The 24,008-nt window shown below is 34.1% G+C and overlaps 2 protein-coding genes across 3 annotated transcripts in view; one reads left to right on the forward strand and one right to left on the reverse strand.

Moving 5' to 3' along the window:
* The window catches only part of LOC108738848 (ubiquitin carboxyl-terminal hydrolase ZUFSP), a 49,930-nt gene that overhangs the window by 11,549 nt on the left and 14,373 nt on the right, over positions 1-24,008 (forward strand). The gene's annotated exons all lie outside the window — the stretch shown is intronic.
* The window catches only part of LOC108738857 (sialin), a 24,694-nt gene continuing 12,731 nt past the window's right edge, over positions 12,046-24,008 (reverse strand). For both annotated transcript variants that reach the window (XM_018472462.2, XM_018472461.2), the window contains 2 exons: positions 17,275-18,159; positions 12,046-12,786 (listed from right to left, as the gene is read on the reverse strand). In XM_018472462.2, coding sequence (XP_018327964.1) covers positions 12,248-12,786; positions 17,275-18,127 — 1,392 coding nt within the window. In that variant the 5' untranslated portion in view covers positions 18,128-18,159 and the 3' untranslated portion in view covers positions 12,046-12,247. The remainder of the gene's footprint in view (positions 12,787-17,274; positions 18,160-24,008) is intronic.

The raw sequence follows: 24,008 nt of genomic DNA on the forward strand, positions 1-24,008 counted from the left end.
AATGTGAGAGGTAAATATAGAGGTTTCAACGTTTTAAAATGAACGTTATGTACCATCGAAAGTAAATTAAAAGAATTTTCGTAGGGTTTCATTTAAAAATAAATCCAAAATATTCAAATTTTCATTATCCTGTCGTCTTACCTAATATAAAGATAGGAGACGATAGGGATATAAAGCAGAGGATAGCGTAGAATCGAGTCGCCTTCAATAAAAAGAAATCATGCTCGCGAACGGTTAATTTAGAAATTCGAAAAAGACTGTTAAAGGTGTATGTTTGTACCGCGGTGCTGTACGGGTGCGAAACATGGATGGTGAGCGAACGAAAAGGTTGGAAGCGTTCGAAATGTGGTGTTATAGGCGAATGATGAGGATACCGTGGATAGAGAAAGTTAGAAATGAAGAGGTATGAGAATGAATAGGAGAACAGAGGACTCTGTGGAAGTCAATAAAAAATAGGCGAGATAGGTTGGTAGGACACCTTCTCAGGCATGAAGGTCTAGTCAGAGAGATATTACATGCAGAAGCAGGAGTTAAGGGGGATACAGGTAGACCTAGATTACAATATTGTTCGCAAATAGTTAAGGATGTGGGTTGTTTTAGTTTTAAGGAAATACGAAGATTAATTCAAGATAGAATGGAAGTCCGTGTCCACCAGTCTTAGGACTGACGACCTTATGATGATGATCTAAAATTGTGGTTTAGATGGTCTTTTTAATAGTTTATTAGTCAGTGATTGAAATATAATTTTCTTATGGCTAATTCTAAATTGTATTATCTCATCATAGGGCCGTCAGTATGAATACTGGCTAAATACGCACCTCTAAACCTTCCCATCCTGAGTCATTCTTTGAATTTCCCAAAAATTAGAACATAGGTCATCCTTTGCCCACTTTACTTCTGTTTCCGTTTTTAATGACTTCAACTGGCCCTTTACGTCTCAAAAGATGTCCTACCATCCTATCTCTACTTTACCTTATTGACTTCGCCTTTGTTGTACTCTTACCAATAACGCCTCATTTCTAACCTTTTTTTAGAGCTAAAGTAGCGAGTTGTCATTGATGTTTTATTAGAAATCCAAGGTTTTCTTAGATTTCGTCATTCACCGTCGAAGTTTCTGTTATCTATTACTAGCGATCCGCCCCAGCTTCGCACGGGTGCAATGCTGATATTAAATATAGATAATACAAACCGGTCCCCCGGCCGGTACCGCCGCAACCGCTATGCCCCTGCATTTTAAATCTGTAATATCTTCGAAAATATTCATTTAAATTACAGGCTCTAAAGGGCCATATCCCATATTGATCTATATTAAATGCACATTGTGTTTAAAAGTACTTAATTGGATAAGAATTAATGCTGTATTGCTTAAAATCGCTTCGTAAATATTTCTCATAAAAAGTAAAGGATAAAAAATGGTTATTGTGCATTGTCTCTAAGAGATATACCATCGCGGACTTTTTTTGTAGACCTTAGGTGTACAATACTGTAGTACATTATATTGATCTATCTCGTAGCGTTCAGCCAGCGTTTGCAATGTAAGCGCAAAAAAAATGTGTTTATTTACGACACACATTACAAACCTCTAAAATTATCAGTGTTTCTCTACTATATTATGCATGTATTATACATATAAACCTTCCTCTCGAATCACTCTGTCTATTAAAAAAAACCGTATCAAAATCTGTTGCGCAGTTTTAAAGATCTAAGCATACATAGGGACAGACAGCGGGAAGCGACTTTGTTTTATACTATGTAGTGATTCGTCATCATCAATCTTCAATCTTCTATAGCTCTCAGTGAGTCCACGATCTTCAATTTTTGATTTTATAAGCAAGTGCAATTGTGTAATGCCGAATATTTCGTTCATTCATTTGGGAGGTGTGTTGAAATGATGTGATGTCGTCACTGTACGTATTTATGCATAATCTTTAATCCGAAATGTTTACTCGTGAGGTCATGAGATGCAAACATGTTGTAATTATATTATTAACGTCTTCTACGAGACATATGTAAATGTACTTCTGCCCCTGTTTAAGGAAAATATCTAGTTCATAAGTATACACACAACTTATTACAGTTGAAATGATTTTTAATGTCATGCACTTGTGTACATGCATAGAAACCTACTTATGTATTATTACACTCTTGGAAAAATTTAGAACACATTAAATAAACAAAAAAGCAGTTCGTATGCTTCCATAATAATAGAGTAGCCTTCTTGATCTTTTTTTCTGAGAATTTACATGATTACATGCATTATTAATCGAGACATGTAAACTGTTATAAATTAGCTATCGTATCATAACGAAAAGTTAACGTAATTGGAGTAATTGGAGTCTGTTCTGGATAATCAATGAAATTAATGTTTTACGATATATGTATTTACATGTTCATTTTCTGTACATTATTGACGAAAGGAAATTTTTAGATGATAGTTCTTTGTCACTTACTATGCGATAAGTATCTTCTGAGAATTGAATAAATGTATTTTATTTTTTTAAATTAGAACGAGGAAATAAAATAAAAGGGGTGAATGGCTCGTTGGTTTTGAAGTTATGCATACAAATAGTACATATAATAATAATGTCGTTATATAAATTAAAAATAAATAATTCATCGGTAGATACCTGTCTGATATTAGAAGTTATTAAAAAAAGTCAAACAAGACTACCTCTCATACTACAACCTAACGTAGATGAGCCCTTGATGTATAGCATTTATCTGTGGTGTACAGCACTTTACGTAGGTATGTCAATCAAGAAATCCACTTTATCCATTCATGCATAGCACTTATCCCTGTTGCTTATTGGCTTGTGTTAAGCGCTCCGCACAAAGGGGTTAATGTTATGCACCAGGGATAAATGCCGTGTACAAAGTGCTCAGAATAGATTACAAAAATATACGTGTATGTAGTGGGATGGGTCTGTCTGATTGACACATGTGTTACGTGCTATACACTAGGGATAAGTGCTATGCACAAAGTGCTGAGGGTAGATTACAGTAATACAGCGGGATAAGTTTCCCTGATTGGAATGTGTTATGTGTTATTCACCAAGGATAAGTGCTATGCCGAAAGTGCTAAGGATAAGTTACAGTAATATGTATAGTATGTTGGGATTCTCTAGCTGATAAAGGTGTTAATGCTATGCAACAGGGATAAGTGCTAAGTACAAAGTGCTTAAGTTAGGTTGTAGCGATATGTATAGTGGAACGGTTTTCCCTGATTGGAATGTGCTAAGTGTTATATACCAAGTGGTAAGTGCTATATACCAGGGATAAGTGTTAGGCACAAAGTTCTAAGGTTGGGTCACGATAATGTATTGGGGCGAGTTTCTCTAATTGGATTGTGTTAAGTGTTATGTAGCAAGAGATAAATGCTATGTACCAGGGATAAGTGCTATGCACAAAGTGCTAAGGATGGGTTACAGTAATATAATGGGGTGGGTTTCCCTGATTGGATTGTGTTAAGTGTTATTTACCAAGAGGTAAATGCTATGCACCACGGATAAGTATTAGACAAGAAGTGCTAAGGATGGGTTACAGTAATATAATGGGGTGGGTTTCCCTGATTGGATTGTGTTAAGTGTTATGTACCAAAAGGTAAATGCTATGAAACTCGAAATAAGTGCTATGCGTCAAGTGCAAAAAATATGCTACAGTAATACGTTCTCGTAACGACTTGTAAGCTATTGCCAAAATAGTATCAAATAAAAATTGTACCTTTTCTCATTTTTGTCTTCATTTTCTGATTATTATTTGTACATCTTGTGCATTTCTGTGACATCCCCATTTCACATTTGTTATTATTTTGACGCTTCTGTATTATTGTTGTACTTACAATGTTTATTATTTGTTGTTGTTTGGACTCGTCATTACGCCGCGTCGCGGCAGTTAACGGTTACGGTTCAATCCAAATGATAAATTTTATGTTATAAAAGGTCGGATTAATATAATCGTTCCTATAAACTTTGATCACACGAGAAAATACTGGCGGGTTCACGACACCACCGCGTAACAACCAACGGCAACGGCTTGACCCCGAAGCCTCTCGGCGAAGGATTTTGTACTCTCGGGGTCGGTAATATTGTCGTTTTATGCACGTGTCCTATCACGTTTTTCTTTCGAAGATTTTCGATTTTCTAAATAGCAATTAATTACTTTTGTTTCCGCAATCAGTTTTCTCAAAATGTGCCCCAAATTGCATGTGCAACAGTGTGTGGGATGATAGATCAATTAATATACATATGTAGGTACATATTATATGTTTATTATCCTTGAAGATGATTAGTTACAAAAATTGACAATTTTTGTTTTATTTTTCTCGGAAATTTTTTATTTCATTTATTTTTTGAAAGAGAAAATTACTGTTTTAAATAATTTAATTAGGGAGAAAAATGGTGTTTAAGTTTTGGAAGTAATTTGTATATCTATTGGGCATCACAGCATTTTTAATTATAGCAAGTAATTAAAATTTTTACGAAAAATATAAATGGTTTGTAGTCGGGTCAATTAATATTCTGTGTGAGAAACTCGCTTTTGTCTGTTTTTTTAGATCACTTCTATTAATTATTTATTATTCGGTGTTATGTAACGAATCGAACAAAAAAACCAACCTTGGTTGGCATTGTATGTAATTGCCTGTAATAAAAAAGAAAGAGTACAGTTAGCATTCGCATTATAAATTTTAACAGCTAAATTATTGTCTTTCGTAAATGTTAAAGATTTTTCGGTTTTTAAAACAATATTGACATTGTTATTTTTAATCGTTATACGTATTTTCTCTGCATGTACGTCAAAGCGTCGCCAGTCGAAAAACTACAATGTTAGTTATTGTGAAATAGCAGTAGGTACATATGTACGAAATTATTTTGGCAAAGAGTACCAAACCTGTTTTGGATAATCAAAATCAAAAATCGGTTGTAGCGCGATTTCTGTCAAATTATTCAAAATAAAATTACAAAATAGCATCTGTTAAAGTAGCCTCCGGTTGCTGTTCAGCATGTTCAATTATTTTGGCAAAGAGTACCAAACCTGTTTTGGATAATCAAAATCAAAAATCGGTTGTAGCGCGATTTCTATCAAATTATTCAAAATAAAATTACAAAATAGCATCTGTTAAAGTAGCCTCCGGTTGCTGTTCAGCATGTTCAATGTTTGTTCAAAATGTATCGCAGATTTTGTGTTTTTTCAAAAACTATTTATTTATTCATGAATATCTATTTCGTTCCCTTCAAAGTAATCCCTATCAGATATTATACACATGTGCCAACGTTTTTTCTAATCCTCGAAGCACTTAAAAAAAATTGTTCAGCTCCTTCTTCGATGCCGTTTTTATCTCCTCAATCGTAGCGCAGCGTTGTCTTTTCATGGGTCTTTTTAGTTTCGGGAACAATAAAAAGTCACAGGGGGCAGATCTGGAGAATACGGTGGTTTTGGCAATATTGGTGTTGTTTTTGGCCAAAAATTCGCACACAAGCAACGATGTGTAAGCAGGGACGATATCATGTTGTAAAAGCTAATCTTTGTTCTTCCACAAATCCGGGCGTTTCTAGTGGATTGCTTCGCGTAAATTGCAGGTAATATTCCTTATTGACCTTTCTACCCTGTGGCAAGAACTCATGATGTACCACGCCCCTGCAATCGAAGAAAACTGTAAGCAAAACCTTTACGTTCGACCTAACTTGACGCGCTCTTTTCTGTCTTGGCTCGTGCAGCTGCTTCCATTGGGATGATTGAGCTTTGATTTTCACGTCATAATCATAAACCCATGATTCATCAGCAGTTATGACCCTCTGGAGCAACTTCGAGTCGTCGCGGACAGAGTCCAATAGCTCTTTAGCTCACTACTCACTTTGGTCAGATCAACGTTTCAGTTCTTCGGCTTTGTCATTTGTAGCTACTTCCAATTATCAACATCATCTCTAGTAGGATCTTCATCAACGTTTGTTGCTAGTTCCGTACAAATTCTCACCATGTTCTCATCAGTTTCTTCGGATACTAATTTTCGATCAGTTACTTCTGTATCGGCTATGGTACTGTTCCTAACATTCTTCCTAGCATCTGCTAGTTAGTACACAACGTCTCTGCTTTTAAACAATCACTTAGGTTGCCTCCTGGGTCCACTTTTTCCAACATTAATTAATTAATAACTCGTGTAGTGCGAGCGAGCTATATATTTTTGACAAAATAAAGCTTTCTTGAGCCAATTCTGTTTGAATTTCTTGAAGGGCATCAATAGTATCTGATGTCTGGATACATTTTATCAGTATCCGAAATTGGTTCTGCTAGATACGCGTGAGTACATGCCTAAATAGTATTGATGCCTTTTTGAAACAAGTTTTTTACAAACGCTATAAAGCTGTTTTGATACTTCATTCGATGGGGAAGTCCATCTTTTGTATCATGTAGACTCACTCCTTTATTAGTGCTAGAATTGTGAAAAATTTCTTTTACGTGAATTGAAAAAATGTTTCCGCCAAACACCATCTTCCAAGGGTCAATGTTTGAAGACTGGGCACTAATAAATTACAGTAGTGTCAACCGAAAAAAAAAAAAATGTTGGCGCTAATATAAAGCACTGTATCTACACGTTAACACAACCTGCCTAATTCCAATTCGTTTTTTAAAGCTGTGTAGCTATCCGTCACTGACCTTAAGTTGTTTATCGCCTTCACATATTTGTGAATGAATTTGTTTTTCTTTTTCCTTATTGATTATTTCGCCATTGACAATAAAATTACTTCGTTGATCAATAAACCATCTGTTTGCACTATCCCCACCATTTAATTTTTGAAATGTAATCGATTTGTTATGAAAAGAAATATAGTTTCGTTTTTAAGGTTCCGTACGTCCAAACGGAACCCTAATAGGATCACTCGTGTGTCTGCATGTTCGTCTATCATAATCAATTTGCTCCGAATATAGTTAGTCGATTATGTTGATAACGTAAATACATTAATTTTGAACATGGGAGTCATTTTTTGGGAGTCAATAGAAAACTAAAAGAAAGTTTTGCAAACTGTACCGTGTGACATATCAAATGAAAGGGCTTGTTGTAAGGCTTTCAAATATATATTTTTTGTAATTTTAAAGTTATTTAAAAAATTAGATGAAAATTGACCATTCCCTCCCTATCTCCGAAACTACTGAACCTAAAATTTTGAAAAAAATATAGAAAATAGTTTTGAACATGGGAGTCATTTTGGGGGACCAATAGAAAATTAAAAAGAAGTTTTGCAAACTGTACCGTGTGACATATCAAATGAAAGGGCTTGTTGTAAGGATCTCAAATATATATTTTTTGTAATTTTAAAGTTATTTAAAAAATTAGATGAAAATTGACCATTCCCTCCCTATCTCCGAAACTACTGAACCTAAAATTTTGAAAAAAATATAGAAAATAGTTTTGAACATGGGAGTCATTTTGGGGGACCAATAGAAAATTAAAAAGAAGTTTTGCAAACTGTACCGTGTGACATATCAAATGAAAGGGCTTGTTGTAAGGATCTCAAATATATATTTTTTGTAATTTTAAAGTTATTTAAAAAATTAGATGAAAATTGACCATTCCCTCCCTATCTCCGAAACTACTGAACCTAAAATTTTGAAAAAAATATAGAAAATANATACTTAAAATAGGTGAGATGTTTATTTGAGTAAGTATAGTAGACTAGACTCATTTTTCTTTTGAAGATTATTCATGCTTTTTCTTTATATAATATTAAACATAAAATTACTTTTGTTATTGTTCGCTTGGATGGAATTTAACGCGACGAACATGACCGAGCAGAGTGCGAGATCTTCCGAACGCAGTTTCGGTTTCGGTCGTAGTTTCGGTAGGTTTGCCGCCGAAACCGAAACTCGTTTTTTTGCCGGAATTCGACCGAATCGAAAACCGAAACCGAACTTTCGGTCGGACACTACTTATAAGATCAATAGTATGTCTGTCGGTCCTTTTTTTGCTAAATACATTTGATTTCTGGGAGACAATCGATTTCTTATGAAGAGTTAAACAGTTTCTTTCTTTGTATTTTTCTTTCGCATACCTACATATTTCAATTCAATATTTGTTTGAGTGAGTGTCTCATATAAATTATAGAATAATTGTTTTTTGTCATACATTCGGGTTATTTCTCCTGATTAAACTGTTTTTCTGTACATATTAAACCGGAAATTCCGAGGAGATAAACTTATCACAAACTCTTAACGGTAATAGTTAATCTTCTCAAACCATATTTACTTTAATAGGTACCTAGATACTTAAAATTTCCGAAGCTCCTAAACATACGATACTGTGGTGTAAAAATACGGGTCGTCACCTCTTGGAAAATAACTTAATTGTTGCTGTGTTGATTATAATTATTAGAAATTTTCCTTGCAGTTAGAACAATACACAACGTTCTATTACTGAAAGGGCCAGACTTCTAAACAAATATTACTGATAAATAGGCTAATTCGGGATATCCTGTAGGATTACCAGGTCTGGTTCTGACTAAATCTTAAACCCAGAAGAGCCGAAAAAAACCTCTATTGTAATGACATCATTCGTTAATCGGACGCTTCTAGTAAAATAAATGTGATATTAATTTAAAATTCATGCATAAAATGTAGATTCTGGGCCTAGAAAAGAAAATGATTCGCACCTTACATGACTCAGACTACGTTGTAGTTACAAACTGATAAAATATGACTTGTACCGAATAATATTGTTGAAATTGTATAATATTCACGTATGATAGTCTATTGGGGCTTCTGAACGCGAATACCAAATTACTAGCAGTCTCCAGAAAATTGCTTTCAACTAATGAAAAAATAATATCCGAATTTTTCGGTAAAATTAATTAAAAAATTAATCAAAGTAATTTTAAAAGAAAACTTTAAAAAATACTTTTTTTGACGAGCGGCTGAGTACTGTAATTTTATCTATAACTAATTGAGTTCAGTAATTATTTACAATTAGTGAAAACCCGTAAATATCTCTGTACCTAATTACATACAGCTTAATTAGGAATGTGGAAAATATCACATGTAGTAATAATTCTCCTTAAAGGTTGACAGACTATTAACTATGATCTTAACTGCAATACGTATGTCGCAGTTTAATTAAAATTAGTACTAATTGCAATTCGACGTCATGAAAATGGTTATTGCGTTTAAAACCAATTTTAATTAATAATAATCTGCCCGTTTATTTATATGTTATCCGTGTTTAAATACGTAAATATAAAAAGGCAGTTAGGTATTTAGATATATATATATAGATGAGATAACAAACTGATTTGAGATAAAGTTTTTTAATATATATTAATATCTTTTTTGCAAAACTCAAACTTTGTGGTTAATTTTCTCTCTATGATCTCTCCTGAAAATTATCGTCTCTTTTTTTAAAAAAAGCTTTGTTAAACAAAATGACCCGACGATTGTCCGTTAAGGTATATCGATATATTAATTTGTTTACGTATCCAAATAATAATTAAATGCAAGACACTTTTTATAAGTGTGTCACGGTTAAAATATTGTTTTGTCCTCGCAAACCCGTAATAAGCATTATTAATGCATATACACGTGTGGCGAGCTAAGGTCCAAACATAGGGATAGTCTGTTACATACAATCATCAAAGGGTAGCTTCATATTTTCAAAAATACTACATGTAACATGGTATAAGAAATTTCGAACAAATACCTTCAGTTATCATCATAAGGTCGTCCGTCTTAAAATTGGTTGGACACGCACCTCCACTTTCTTATCCTGAGAAAATATTCGCATTTCAATAAAACTAGAACATCCCACATCCTTAACTACCTATCTGTTTCTGCTTTTAATATGTTTCTGACTAGTCCTTCATGCCTGAGAAGGTATCCTATCAACCTATGTCGTCTATATCTTATAGATTTTCATAGCGCTCTCTATTCTTCTACTCTTTCTAATGCCTCCTCATTTTTACCCCTCTCTATCGATACCACGGTATCCTTATCATTCGCCTGTATCACCACATTTCGAACGCTTCTAACCTTTTTTTTTTCCGCCACTCCAACCAACCAACCATGTTTCGCACCCGTAAAGCGCCGCGCTCCAAACATAGGTATACCTTTAACAATCTTTTTCGAATTTCTAAATTAACCGTTCGCGAGTGACTTCGTTTTATCAAAGGCTCTACCCTTTGCTATCTTCTTGTTTTGTATCCCTACTGCATCTTCCATTGTGACTACCTAGATACCTAAAAACAGCCACTTCTTCTAATTTTTCGTCTCCTATCTGTATATTCACTCATTTCCTATTTTTTTTGTATAAAGCGCGCGCTTTTTGTATAACATGGGATTTCCCATAGATTAACTTTAATATAACTTTTTTATTTGATCAAAAATCTGAATTCCGACTTCATCACAACTAGTGTTGCTAGGTTCGATTTGTTTTAAATCGGGACAGAAGGTAAAACAAATCGAGATTTAGGTTTGTAAATCGGGACAAACAAAAAACAACGTTTTTTTAATTAAACTTTTTTTATTGCGTTTCGCAACTAACATTGCATGTAGGTCTATGTTATAATTTAATCCTACATAATAATAGTCAGACTTTTTGGACTTGTAGAAATTTAAAAATAGGTAATGCGTAATTTTTCATTATTCCAATAATAATGGGTTTTTAATAAATTTATTGATTTATCGGGACATTTAGCGTCCCGATCAGGTGCAAATCGTGACGCGTCTTCAGACCCTAAAAATCGGGATGTCCCGCACAAATAGGGACACCTGGCAACCCTAGTCACAACCTTCTTTTTATCACATAGATACTTTTAGAATAAAGAAATTCAGAAATAGTTCAAGAAACGACCAAGTTCAAGCGTCACAAATATTTCGCCATATGGAGTCATATTATGAAAGCTTTGCTCCAATAAAGTAATAAAATAAAGCAATATAAAGGGTTTTACGCTTTCTTTAGTTTTCACAGAAGTAGGAGATATTTGCGATATGAAAACATGACTATGAACGTTTTGCCTCTCCTATATATTAAATATTTTTTACTAACGAAGTGTTATCCTCCTCTTTTCTATTGGCTTTTTGTGTTAACTTCCCATACACATATTTCATATTTCAAGGGCCCGATGAGACCATAAACATGTTTTACACGTTAGTACACACGTATTTATTATCGTTAACATTGAAGTTTACTATTAATAAATCAGTGGCATCCAAGAACTTTACATTTCTTATTATCGAAACCTTCGAAACAGTCAGTACGTAGACTGGACCAAAAGCCCATATTTTAGGCTTTTAGGGTGTCATATCTTCTATGGAAAAATGGAACTTTTATAAGATAAATAAAATGTATTTTCCGTCTAACTTATATCTTATATGTAACTTGAGGAGAGTTCAAGTGAAGTAATTTAAATTTTTCGTATGCATATTATGTCGCTCGAAAAGTTTCTAATTTTTAAAACTACAGAAACTAATATTATTAAAAATGTAGTAAAAAAAACTTAAGAATTATAATGAGTTTCGTAGATTGATAGTTTTTAAAAAAATTCATTGACTAGAGATTCGTCCAGTTTACTTTTGTCTTTGATAATCTAATTTTTAATATTTTGTATAAATGTACGTGAAATTGAATATTTTTAGTTGTAATACTTACCACATGCAGGCGCTGTACGATTTGGTTGACTATTCACCATTGTATGGCGAGACACTGTGATTTATTTTGATATTTACATTTCTGATTTAGGAATAATTAATTTAAAATGGTTATCTTGATATTTTTTTGGTGTTTATTGTAAAAATTAACTAGAACTATAAAACATCTTGACCATTTTCATTAGAGCTACGTTTATGCTGTTTTTGACGAGTTACTCAGATCAAAAAAACTTTAGGAAACAACATCTTAAAATTTATGAACAAATACACTGTTAGGTCAAGAAAACTGTCCTAAAAACGGGTATTCACACCGACTAATACAAATTTAGTCTCAGAGACAACTTAGGAAAAAATGTGCTACAAAGCAGTTTATATTTTTAAGATTCAAAGACAAGGGTAGATTAAAAAAAAATCATGTTTTCAATACTGTTTTATTTACAGTCAACACTATAAGAAATTTGTAAAACAATAGTACTACAAATGATGATGATGTGTGTGTATGCTTATGTGCTTTCGGTGATTGATAAAATAATACGAATACGATTGAAATGTATGAGACGAGATCGATGCAAATTTGAAAAACATAATTAATAATAATAACATTAGTAGCTTCAGTTGTTCATGCTTTAATTTCGGGTTCCTTGCCTTTCAATGGTTCCATCTCTTGCATTTTTTCTCCGTTTCCTGTGAGTTTCTGTTGCGCGGAATTCCACGGTTGTAAATTACCGGAACCCAAGATCAGGTACGCCACTGCTCCGACACAATAAACAATAGCCAACAGCCAAAAGATGTAACGCCACTGGTCGAAAGTGTGATTGTTCTTGGTCAGCAGTGCGACTATTTTCGTAGAAATGAAGCCGCTCATTGACGAGAACGTGTTGGCTAGGCCAAAAATAGTTCCGGAAAAATTGGGTGCTATGTCCAAACCGTTGGCCAAGTAACCGGCCGTCACTGCACCATTGAAAAAAAGTTGGCAGGTAAAAATGGTAACACTCAGGGGCGCGTTGTAACCCCATAGTGCTTCTAATACCATGAGACCACCCGGTATCAGTACGGCGAATAACGTAAAGATTTTCCTGGTTGCAGTCGTCGACAATTTACCACTACGCCGTAATCTGTCTGCAAGCCAGCTTGCAGCTACAGCCATGGCATATTTTCCTGTAAAAAACCAACCAATGTGTAATTTTAGAATCGATCTGTCGACGTAATGGAATTTCTCCGATGTCGCGTAATATTGCTTGAAATAATACCTACAGGATGAAGTTATTTAGTCCAAAATTGAAAATGATACAGTTTTCAAAGTAGAATAATTAATGGAAAATTTTCAAAACCACTTGTAACAATTGATTTAAGTATTGTGTAATAAACTATATATGATAAACGTGTAATACTGCTTATAACTCAATAAGTTACATGCTGATGAAAAATTGAATTGAATTGAATTGAACTGTAGTTGGGTTTTTAGGAAATGTTTTGCTTTGTTTCAACCCTTTGGAATGCGATTTTCGCAAAATCCGTCCTTAATGCTTCCCCATGTAATAAAATATGTTCTCAAAATATCCTAGATACGTGTCAACAGTCCATCAACGACCACATAAAACTAATTTATCTTTCCCTCGGGAACAGCATTTTTTTCTGGATAAAAGGTACCCTACGTTCTTTTCTGTGCTCCTGACAATGTATGTACAAAATTTAATGATAGGTTTCACCCGCGGCATCTTTTACGATCATTGACGACCACATAAAGCTAATTTTTCTATCCCTCGGGAACAGTAGTTTTTTGTTTGATAAAAGGTAACCTATGTTCTTTTTTGAATCCCTGACAATGTGTGCACCAACTTTTGAATCTCTAGACCATGGGTCTTTTTTTTTTGGTCTAAAAACTCATCATTCATAATCATTATATGAGTTGTCAGACTAGAGACTGGTTGAACGCACATCTTGGCTCCTTCCTAATCCCGAGCTCATCTTGCATTGAGCATTTTTACGATTTTGTTCTCAATAAAGGCGATACAGAACGATATTACAGTAATAATAGTTCTTGGTTCATGTTGAGACCAATATGTAAGTTTGAAAAAGAACAGGGTTGCTATCGAAGTGACCAATAGCGTCAATGTTGCGAGACGACCACAATTATTAATAAGACCATTTCTTGGCACTGTATAACAACAGCAATCATTAACTATAATAAGTAAATTATTAAGTTTCTCAAGAATGAGAAAGAAGATATTGACATGGTCATTTTAATTTAAAAAAAATTATCTTCTTATTTACAACATTTGTCAATTTTGTTTTTATTACCTATTTGTAAGAAAATTATTTTTTTTTAACATAAATAATTATATTATTAATTTTGAATCTGTTCCAAGAATCCTAACTAATATAAATACAAATGTGTTTGTTTGTTTATTACTATTTGACGCCTTAATTACTCAACCGATCATTATGAAATTTTGTACACACATTGTCAGGGGTATAGAAAAGGACATAGGGTACCTTTTATCCTGAAAAAGAATGTTGTTCCCGAGGGATATAAAAAATTAGTTTTCTCTGGACATCAACGTGAAGTCGTGGGTAAAACCTATCATGAAATTATGCAAACACATTGTCAGGAGTACAAAAAAATAAATCAACATAAATAATTATAGGTATTATCAATTTTGAATCTGTTGCAAGAATAGTAACTAAAAATATTAACGTAACATCATGTACATAAAAGTCGATGCATAGTCGCCCTTAAAAAAAAATTTAAGTATGCCATTAATATGAATATAAACGACGGAATTATTTAAATATTTTAATAATGGCCTTCGGTAACAGTAGATTACGTCCTTAACAGATACCTAGACGGAAGATAAACAGACGTCGGACACGTTTTTATTGGAGATTATATGTTGCGTAGTACAATAAATATGTACTAATTATTTGACCCGATACAAAGTTCTAATTTATTTAGTATAATAATTGAAAAAAATATTATCGCGTCATTAATCTCGATGAAATAATTTCTTTGAACTACAAGTGAATAATTTTGACCTGGTGTATTCTGGATATTACGTTTTATTTGTTAATAAATAATTTTAATTAGACGTTTTAAAATGATCTTAAAATTTTCCAGATTAAGTAACTTTCAAATGTTTTACAGAATAAACAATTTCCTTAAGATTATGTTTATTAACTTATTTAGGTACTAACATTAGTATACAGGGTCTTCCAAACATAGTAGCATTTTTTAATCAAAATTGAATTTTGATAATTTGGTATTATTCAGTAGTATTTGCTGCACAAAGTATTCAGTTTTAGATAGAATTGAGTGGTACACATTTTTTAGGCTGTAACTGTAACACTCTGTATACGTAAATGTGGGTAATTGCATATTTCGCGATAATCAAGGTTATTCATTAAAAACATGAACCACAACTTTTTTATTTTTCGTATTTAAAAAGGCATTAAAAAAATGTCGCCAATATTACGTATTTATTATGTGATTGTGTTACAAAAACCTTTTATAGAATTGGTTAAAATTTTTTGTAAAATTCGTAGTTCATATTGTAAAATAACTTCGTTATCATTTTGAGTTTTATTCATTATCGCTATTGCTATTAATTTGTAGTTATCAATCGAACTTTTTTACCTATATTCCATTAAGTATTTATTTTATCAATGAAAGTAATCAATTTATTATCGATATTATCGACCTGCTTTACTTTTATTACATACCTTTCTTTGTAGCTCATTAAACAATTCGAAATTTATTTATATTGATACATTTTTTACGTAGCATTAATAATAAAAGTTCTATCAGTTCTAAAAATTTCCGTCAAAAAAAACGTTATTGTTTTATTTATCGAAAGGTTATTATTTAACATTAATGTTTCTTTAATAGTGACCCACGAAAAATTATCATTACTTCATTACTGTCTCCCCTAATACACATATTTTATTATTTTTATATATATTATTATATATTTTTCTCGATTATTTGGCTGATCTATATGAGAAAAATAAATACCAAGAAACGTAAACAAAATAAATACGTAAGCATATAAGTATGTAGTTGAATCGCAATTAACAAAAGTGCGATTTATATTTGTACGTACATCAATTTGTGAAATTAAAAAAAGACAGCTCAAGTAAATGAACTTAATTGATGCTGCTACGTCAAGCAAGAAAGATAATAATGTTCTATAATTCCAGGTTTTTTCCATAATGATGATGACACGATTATGATTAACTAATTTTGATAGCGTGCGTGCATGTGGAGTAGTTTTATGTATTTTGAAAGTCTGTCTGCCTACATACACAAAGAGGTTTTCTAGGGATCGTGATGATCTAAAGAACTAAAAATATTTCGCGAAGTTTCTTTTGATTATTTCAAAAATATTTCTACTACGCTAAAGTACGAATTACCCGACTAGAATTTTGAGGGGGGCGCAGGTAGGGTTCCCTAAATGGGTAGCCCGTTACCAGGGGCGGGCTTTGGGGGTGACGAACAGGGCAACCGCCCGGGGCCTCGCCTTTGAAGGGGCCTCGCGCACTCGCGCAACAATCTAATTAGAAAAATATTAGATAGTAATAGTACATACTAACTAATGTTTATTTGAATTTCTTAATAGTCTTAAAAGAAGCCGCAAATTTGCTATCATTATCTCTTATCATTTTTTTTTTAATTTTCGATAAACAATTTTAAAAGCTGTAAACTTATTTATGAATCACTTTGCATTCTTTAAGTATCACCATTAAAATTAATTCCACAAAAACGAGAGCCTCGCAAAAATTTACCCGCCCGGAACCTTCCAATGGCTAAGGCCGCCCCTGCCCGTTACCTCTTGTGGGCCCTATGAGGTTGCCACCTAGGGCAAGGAAGGGACATATAACGCTTTCCGGCATCAAGAATGCTGTGTGTAGCCCCCGCTGGGCAAGGGAATTGTTACCATTTTTTATAAGTTTTTTCATTTCACCGAGCGTATTTTCAAACGGATTTGCACCATTGAGCCCCCATAAGGTAGATTTAATTGTAAGTTTATACATGTATTAGGTTTGCCCCTTAAGACCCATATGAAAAACCCATAAGGCAATCCTCATTTTAGTATCATCACTTTTTTTGGAGGGATTTCCATGAGGAATCTACGGGGAAATCCCTATATCGGCATTAGCCACATGAGACCCGCACACTAGAAGGGGCATGCCCCTTATAAATTCTAGTCGAGAAGCCCGTTGATGAAATAAAAAAAGAATCGGTTGTCTGTAAAGTCGGTTTACTGACGATAGTTGAACGTGACAACGTCATAAGAAAATACTGATGGAATGGTTTCATTTTTCAAAAGAAAATTTTAATTTTATTTGTTTGATAGATATTTTGTATGGATATAGAGAAGGAGGTAAATGGAAATGTATTATTGTATAGCAGGTGTCCACGCGGACGCATCGCTCACTCAAGTAGGAGAGAGACACATGTCGAACGCTGCCGAACGCGGAGGCCTATTGTGCCTCTTTGTCGCTCGTTCCGCGCTCTCGCTTGCACTTCAAGCCTTAAATGGAACGCCTCAGAGCGAGGTAACGCCGCATGAGTCATGTTTTTTCGTGCGTGCAGCCGGCTCCATCGAATTATAAGACGTTGTCACGTCAAAAAATAAAAGGACTTACCTAGATAGGGAATGCTTGATAAGAATCCGTTGTTTTTGGCGTCAAAATGGAGTACTTCCATCATGTAAGTGGGCAACTGATTGACCACCGTGAAGTAGCCGAAAATGGAGCAGGTGTGGACAATGATAATGGCCCAAACTGGTGCCGAAGTGAGAATGGCCAGCCAGGGCACACGCGTTGGTTTCACACTGTTACCGGATGCGACCGCAATTGCGGTTTCAATTTCGCAACGTTCTTGCGCAGTGATGCGAGGATGTTCTGCTGGCGAGTCAAAAACTAAAAAGAACCAACTTATTGACCAAATCATGCCTACAACCCCAGTGCAGTAGAAGACGCTAGGCCAGCCAAACCTTTCCGTCAATAGTCCGCTGACGGTCATAGTTAGCGCTGCACCGAGCGACGACGCCATCATGTTGGCTATGAATTTTGACCGTTCTAACGGCGGTATCCATTTGGCCGCCATGGGCGGAATGGCGGGCCACGTGGCGCCCAAGAAGAAACCCATCAAAACGCGCGAAAACAATATCGCCTGAATGGGAAGATCACAGATAACTGGCGTGAGTATTGTCAACAGACTCGCTGCCAACATGCCACCGCCAAAAACCCTACGAGCCCCGATAATTTCGGCCAGACGGCCGCCGGGGATTTCGGTGAGAATGTAGCCCCAGAAGAAGTAGCCTAAAATATCATTTTTGGCATAAGTGTCCCAGTGATAACGCTTAACACCTTCAACTTTTACAGAATCGGTCGAATTACGGGCCACCGACGTCTCGTTGATCTGAATCATGTCGGTTATAGCCATCGCCAAATTTACCCTTAGCATGTAATTGAACATAAAGCCCAATATTACCATTATATTTAAAACTTGACGACATGTTAACCAAGCTGAAACAACGAAATAGTCTAATTTATAAAAACATTAAACGTTAAAAATGTTCTGTGAACTAAACTGTAAATAAAACAGTAAAACCCAAAATTCCACATATAAACTTAAGACTTAGAATTACGAGCCATTTTAGGATTTATGGTTTTCTGTAATCTAATTCTTGTCTAGTAGATTTTTTGTGAAACAGAAAGTAAAACACACTGGAGAAGACAATTACTTTTAAATTGATAATGCTCTCTATCGACCGAAACTAATTCGTTATTCGTTGAAAACTAATAGCTTATTTTAAGTGAAACTTCTTTGAGTTAGTTTCTTATAAAAAGATCCCTAAATGATCTACCGATCTTCTTAATGAACGAAGCTTACGTAATTCTACGAAGAGTTGGCTCCAAAATTGATTACAATTTATCTCTAGACTTTTCTAGTATGTATTGCACCCATGAGATCTCGTTAACCAAAACTTCTCATTATGCTATTTAAACATTTCATTCACATTTCAGCAAAACTTGAAATGGGACTTTAGCGCTTTAATTCACAGTGTTTTTTATCATCTGAGCTTATGTACGGGTGCGAAACATGGAAAGTGGGGGCGGCGAAAAAGAAAAGGTTAGAAGCGTTCGAAATGTGGTGTTACAAGCAAATGATGAGGATACCGTGGATAGAGAACGTTAGAAATGAGGAGGTATTAGAATGAATAAGAGAATAGAGGACTCTATGGAAATCAATAAGAAATAGGCGAGATAGATTGGTAGGATACCTTCTTAGGCATGAAGGTCTAGTCACAGACATATTAGAGGCATAAACAGGAGTTAAGAGGGGTAGAGGTAGACCTAGATTAGATTACTGTTCGCAAATACTTAAGGATGTGGGATGCTATAGTTTTAGGGAAATGCGAAGTTTACCTCAGCATATGAAAGAGTGGAGGTGCGTGTCCAACCAGTCTTAGGACTGACGACCTTATGATGATGATGATGACCTTATGTTGACATTCTGATAAGCCGCGCATACGTTAATGTAATTTGATGATCATTTAAAATCGTCGCGAATAGAAAAGGAAAATCGGCAAGAAAATTAAAAAAGAAATACGCGTAAATTGTTCTTGACTAACAGTGACGTGTTTCAAGTAGCACAAAAGATTTTAAAAGCTTGAGAAGTACTGCTGTGAATCTGGGAGATAAATTTAAATGTTCTACATCAGCGGTCGGGGAATTTTTTTAATCATTACCCCAAAATATTTTTGTGTAAGTTGATATTACCCCATGGCGAAGAGCAAAAAAAAACGAAATCGCCTCTTTTTAGCATCTTTCATATTATAGCCCCCATGATAATTTTGAAAAGAAAACAATAACTAAAAATTTAATTTAGACATCATTTATTCAATTTATCAATGTAATACCTAGTAATACATAACGGTAATAATAGTAATATATATGTAATATGCAGTTGAGGAAAAAAAAATTCGGCCCCAAAGAAAATATAAGTAAATGATAATTTCTTGTTATTTTGTAATTCATATGATATTTTTCTTGTATTATTAGACGAAAAAACTAGTTTAAATTTTATATATAGCCCCCATAAAAAATATTTTTTATTTTGCAGAAATGATGTTGTTTGATAAATACAGACCACTTCGAATTATTTTGTTTGATGTTGAATACTTAGTGGTGGGGAGTGAGATGGCGTGGCCTGCATGTGTCGCTAAATTGTTTAAGTTGAAAAAAATACTAACAGGTTTATAAAATAGCAAATTAAAAATATATACTTTTTACTCACAAAAGTTTCATTTTTACCCCTAAAAATTTCATTTTTACCCCATTTGGGGTAATTTACCCCGGTTCCCCGACCGCTATTCTACATCTTCAACAACATAAAACTTCAGCAGCGTCACGTTTATAGTGCGGAAGTTTATTTCAGAGTGGATTCGTTGAAAGAACAATTTATAATTATTACTAAACTTATATGATGACAAATTCAGAATAAGTTTATTTCTCTCTTATGTGAATTTGATGTTTTCCGGGCCTCCCCTTTTCCATTTTTCCCTTCGACATCTACAAGAACGAGGTGAACCGAAAGTATAGTAAACAACTTGTTACAGACTAAGAAAACAATACCTATTCGGTTTTACAAATGCAAAAAGTAGTCAACAATACCTTTGAATTATACAATTTTAATGTTCAATGACCGTATACGTAAACAATTCTGCATTTTTTAACAAAATGTGAAAAAAACAACTTGGTGGCATCTACTCAAGGATCTGTTTGGTTTACAGAATAATTATAGTCATAGGCGGATGATGTATAGGTGCTGCAGAACTGCAGAACTGCCAACTACAGTTTACTTCTACACAGAGATGTGATTTATTTCAAGTACTTGCATTTAAAATGCAAATACACAATAAAATTCGGTTGTCTGTAAAGTCGGTTTACTGAAGATAGTTGAACGTGACAACGTCATAAAAAAATACTGATTCAATGGTTTCATTTTTCAAGAGAAAATTTTAATTTTATTTGTTTGATAGATATTTTGTATGGATATAGAGAAGGAAGTAAATGGAAATGTATTATTGTATAGCAGCTGTCCACGCAGACGCATCGCTCACTCAAGTAGGAGAGAGACAGATGTCGAACGCTGCCGAACGCGGAGGCCGATTGTGCCTCTTTGTCGCTCGTTCCGCGCTCCCGCTTGCACTTCAAGCCTTAAATGGAACGCCTCAGAGCGAGGTAACGCCGCATGAGTCATGTTTTTTCGTGCGTGCAGCCGGCTCTATCGAATTATAAGACGTTGTCACGTCAAAAATACTTATTTATGTGTTTTTTGTCGAGCGCGTTGCAGTATTCTTTACATTATTGAACTGGGCCGTACGAGGTAATTCTGCACACTACTTCGTACGGAACCGTTCCCCTCAAAACCCACATTTGTTAGCATAAAGCAGTAAACTTAAGCGTGAAAATGTGCTGCATTCAAACCAGTTAATTGGTATGTTTTAATTTCAATTGTAAGCTTTAACGAGAACGTTATTGAGAATCCTGCTTCTGCAGAGGATTGTAGGATTGAATTAACTTTCAAAAAGTGGATTAGTTAACATTTGAGAATCAGTAAATATTTATCAGTGATTAAAATACGGTTGTATTCTATTTTATTGCAAAGAACGTGACTGTAATAAACATGTGAAATGAAATCACTTGTTAAGCATGTAGAAATGTATTATTCAAATATATTATACTACAAGTATTAATATGTGTAGTGTAAAACCGGAAACGTTATAACTGCATTGGAGATATACGCATAATTATTAGCTAGTACATTGTCTCATTGTTTGTTAATTATTGTGATTATTTTCTTAAGGTGCAGTTTAATTTACGATCATACGTTGCTAATTTGTTTACAAACTATGAACAACTTCAATCTTCTAATAAAAAGTAGTAAAAAACATCGAAATTCTAAGAAATATTTTCCATTTAATTATTATTATAGATTATAATTGTCAACCAATTACAGCGCACTTTCTTTGCAACAAGTGAAAGTGGGTGTCTTGAGGCATCGATTATTCGGTTGTTACTTCAAGTTTTGGTTATTTGTTGCAAAAGAAAGTACGCATTGCTTAACCATTGATTGTTTCTATTATTTAGATTTCGATTGTTGAGTAGTGATGCTTTGTTTCAAGCGAAAATGTGCGTTTTGAGGTATCGATTGTTTATTTAACTATTAGTTGTTAATTGAGGTTTTGGTTGTTTGTTGCATGTGGAAATGGACGTTGTCTAAGCTGTTGATTGTTTCTTTGGGTTTCCATTGTTTGTTTAGATTTCGGTTATTGAATAGTAATGCCTTGTTATTATGGTTGTTTGTTGCAAGAAGAAGTGAATATTGCTTAGCTATTGTTTGTTTCATTAAGTTTCTATTATTTATTGAGATTTCGATCGTTGAGTAGTGTAGCTTTGTTGCAAGCGAAAGAGGGTGTGTTGAGGTATCGATTGTATATTTAAATTTCCGGTTGTTAGTTCAGGTTTTGGTTGTTGGTTGCATGTGAGAGTGGACGTTGCATAGCCTATAGATTGTTTCTTTAGGTTTCCATTGTTTGTTCAGATTTCGGTTGATTAGTAGTAATGCTTTGTAGTTTAGGTTTTGGTTGTTTGTTGCAAGAAGAAGTTGACATAACTTAGCTGTTGATTATTTCTTGAAGTTTTTTTTTATTTGTTCAGATTTTGATTCTTGAGTAGTTATGCTTTATTGGAGGCGAAAGAAGACGTGTTGAAGTATCGATTGTTTCTTTAACTTTCGGTTATTAGTTCAGGTTGGTTTGTTTGTTGCACGCGGAAGCGGATATTGTTTAGCTACTGCTGGTTTTTTTATGTCTCCATTTTTTGTGAAATAAGTGGGTGTTGCTAAAAAATCAATTGGTAATTTGGCTTCCATTGTTTATTCAGGTCTCGATTGTTAGTAGCTATGAACCTACTTCTTTTTGCACAACAGAAGACGTTCTGATTTTTAACCGTTAACTACTCGATAAGTAATTGAAAGTGAAATTACTTAATTCTTCGAATTCCGCAACATATCCGTTGATTATTTTTAATACCTTCAGATAACGTGTAGTAGTAATTAATTATTTTTCGTAATGTAGACAGAAATGTAGATAATTAAATACGTAAAAGGATAAACTTCGTTTTTAACTTGCTAAAAAAGGCTAATCGTAAGTCTACTTAATCTACGGCAATCAAATTTTTGATACGAGAAAGGTTGAATTAATTTTTATTCGCATGGCTAATTTAACATTGTTTATCGGTAGTTGAAATTTTTTTATCATCTTTATCATTGTCACTTGTTTAATAAAAATATTCAAACCTTAAGTATACTAAATGAATTGCGACAAAAATTATTTTTCAAAAATTTAGTTTTGTATTAAATGGATAAAACATATTGGTATTATACAATTAAACAATTAACCCAAATTCAAATTCTTAAAATTTGGGGTGCTATGAAGAGTCCCTGCGTAAGGCGCCGTTTTCTTTGCGCTGCGACTATGTAACTAATATATAAACCTATGTACAATTATAATTATTTAAAACTTTATGCCCTATAAGTTTATGCGTTCTGTGTTTGTATATTTTTAATTTAAACTTTTACATTCCTTCACAGTTTAATCCAGGCTCAGGTCATCTTTGCCGAAATTTGCTTTAAGTAATTCCATTTTTTAATAAGAAGCATGTAAATTCGTTGATAATATTAAAATTGGAACAGAAGCGGTAGTGACAGATCAGTACTGTATGAAAATAAATAAAAGTAAAACTAAAATACCGGTACGCAAGGGAAGAAAAAGTAGGGAAAGAGTGAATATAAAGATAGGAGACGAAAAATTAGAAGAAGTGACTCATTTTCGGTATCTAGGAAGTCAGATAAGTCAGGACGGAAGAAGTAGTAGGGATATAAAGCAGAGGATAGCGCAGGGTCGAGTCGGCTTTAATAAAAAGAAGTCACTTCTTCTATGTTTGGAGCACGGCGTTGTACGGGTGCGAAACATAGACAGTGAGCGCGGCGGAAAAGAAAGGGTTAGAAGCTTTCGAAATGTGGGGTTATAGGCGGATGATGAGGATAATGTGGGTAGAAAAGGTTAGAAATGAAGGGGTATTGGAAGAAATAGGAGAACAGAGGACTGTATAGAAGTCAATAAAAAATAGGCGAGATAGGTTGGTAGGACACCTTCTCAGACATGAAGGTCTAGTCAGAGACATATTAGAGACAGAAACAGGAGTTAGGAGGGGTAGAGGTAGACCCAGATTAGATTACTGTTCGCAAATAGTTAAGGATGTGGGCTGTTCTAGTTTTAGGGAAATGCGAAGTTTAGCTCAGGATA

The sequence above is a fragment of the Agrilus planipennis genome, unplaced genomic scaffold, assembly GCF_000699045.2.
Source record: "Agrilus planipennis isolate EAB-ADULT unplaced genomic scaffold, Apla_2.0 scaffold213, whole genome shotgun sequence".
NCBI classification, from domain to species: domain Eukaryota; kingdom Metazoa; phylum Arthropoda; class Insecta; order Coleoptera; family Buprestidae; genus Agrilus; species Agrilus planipennis.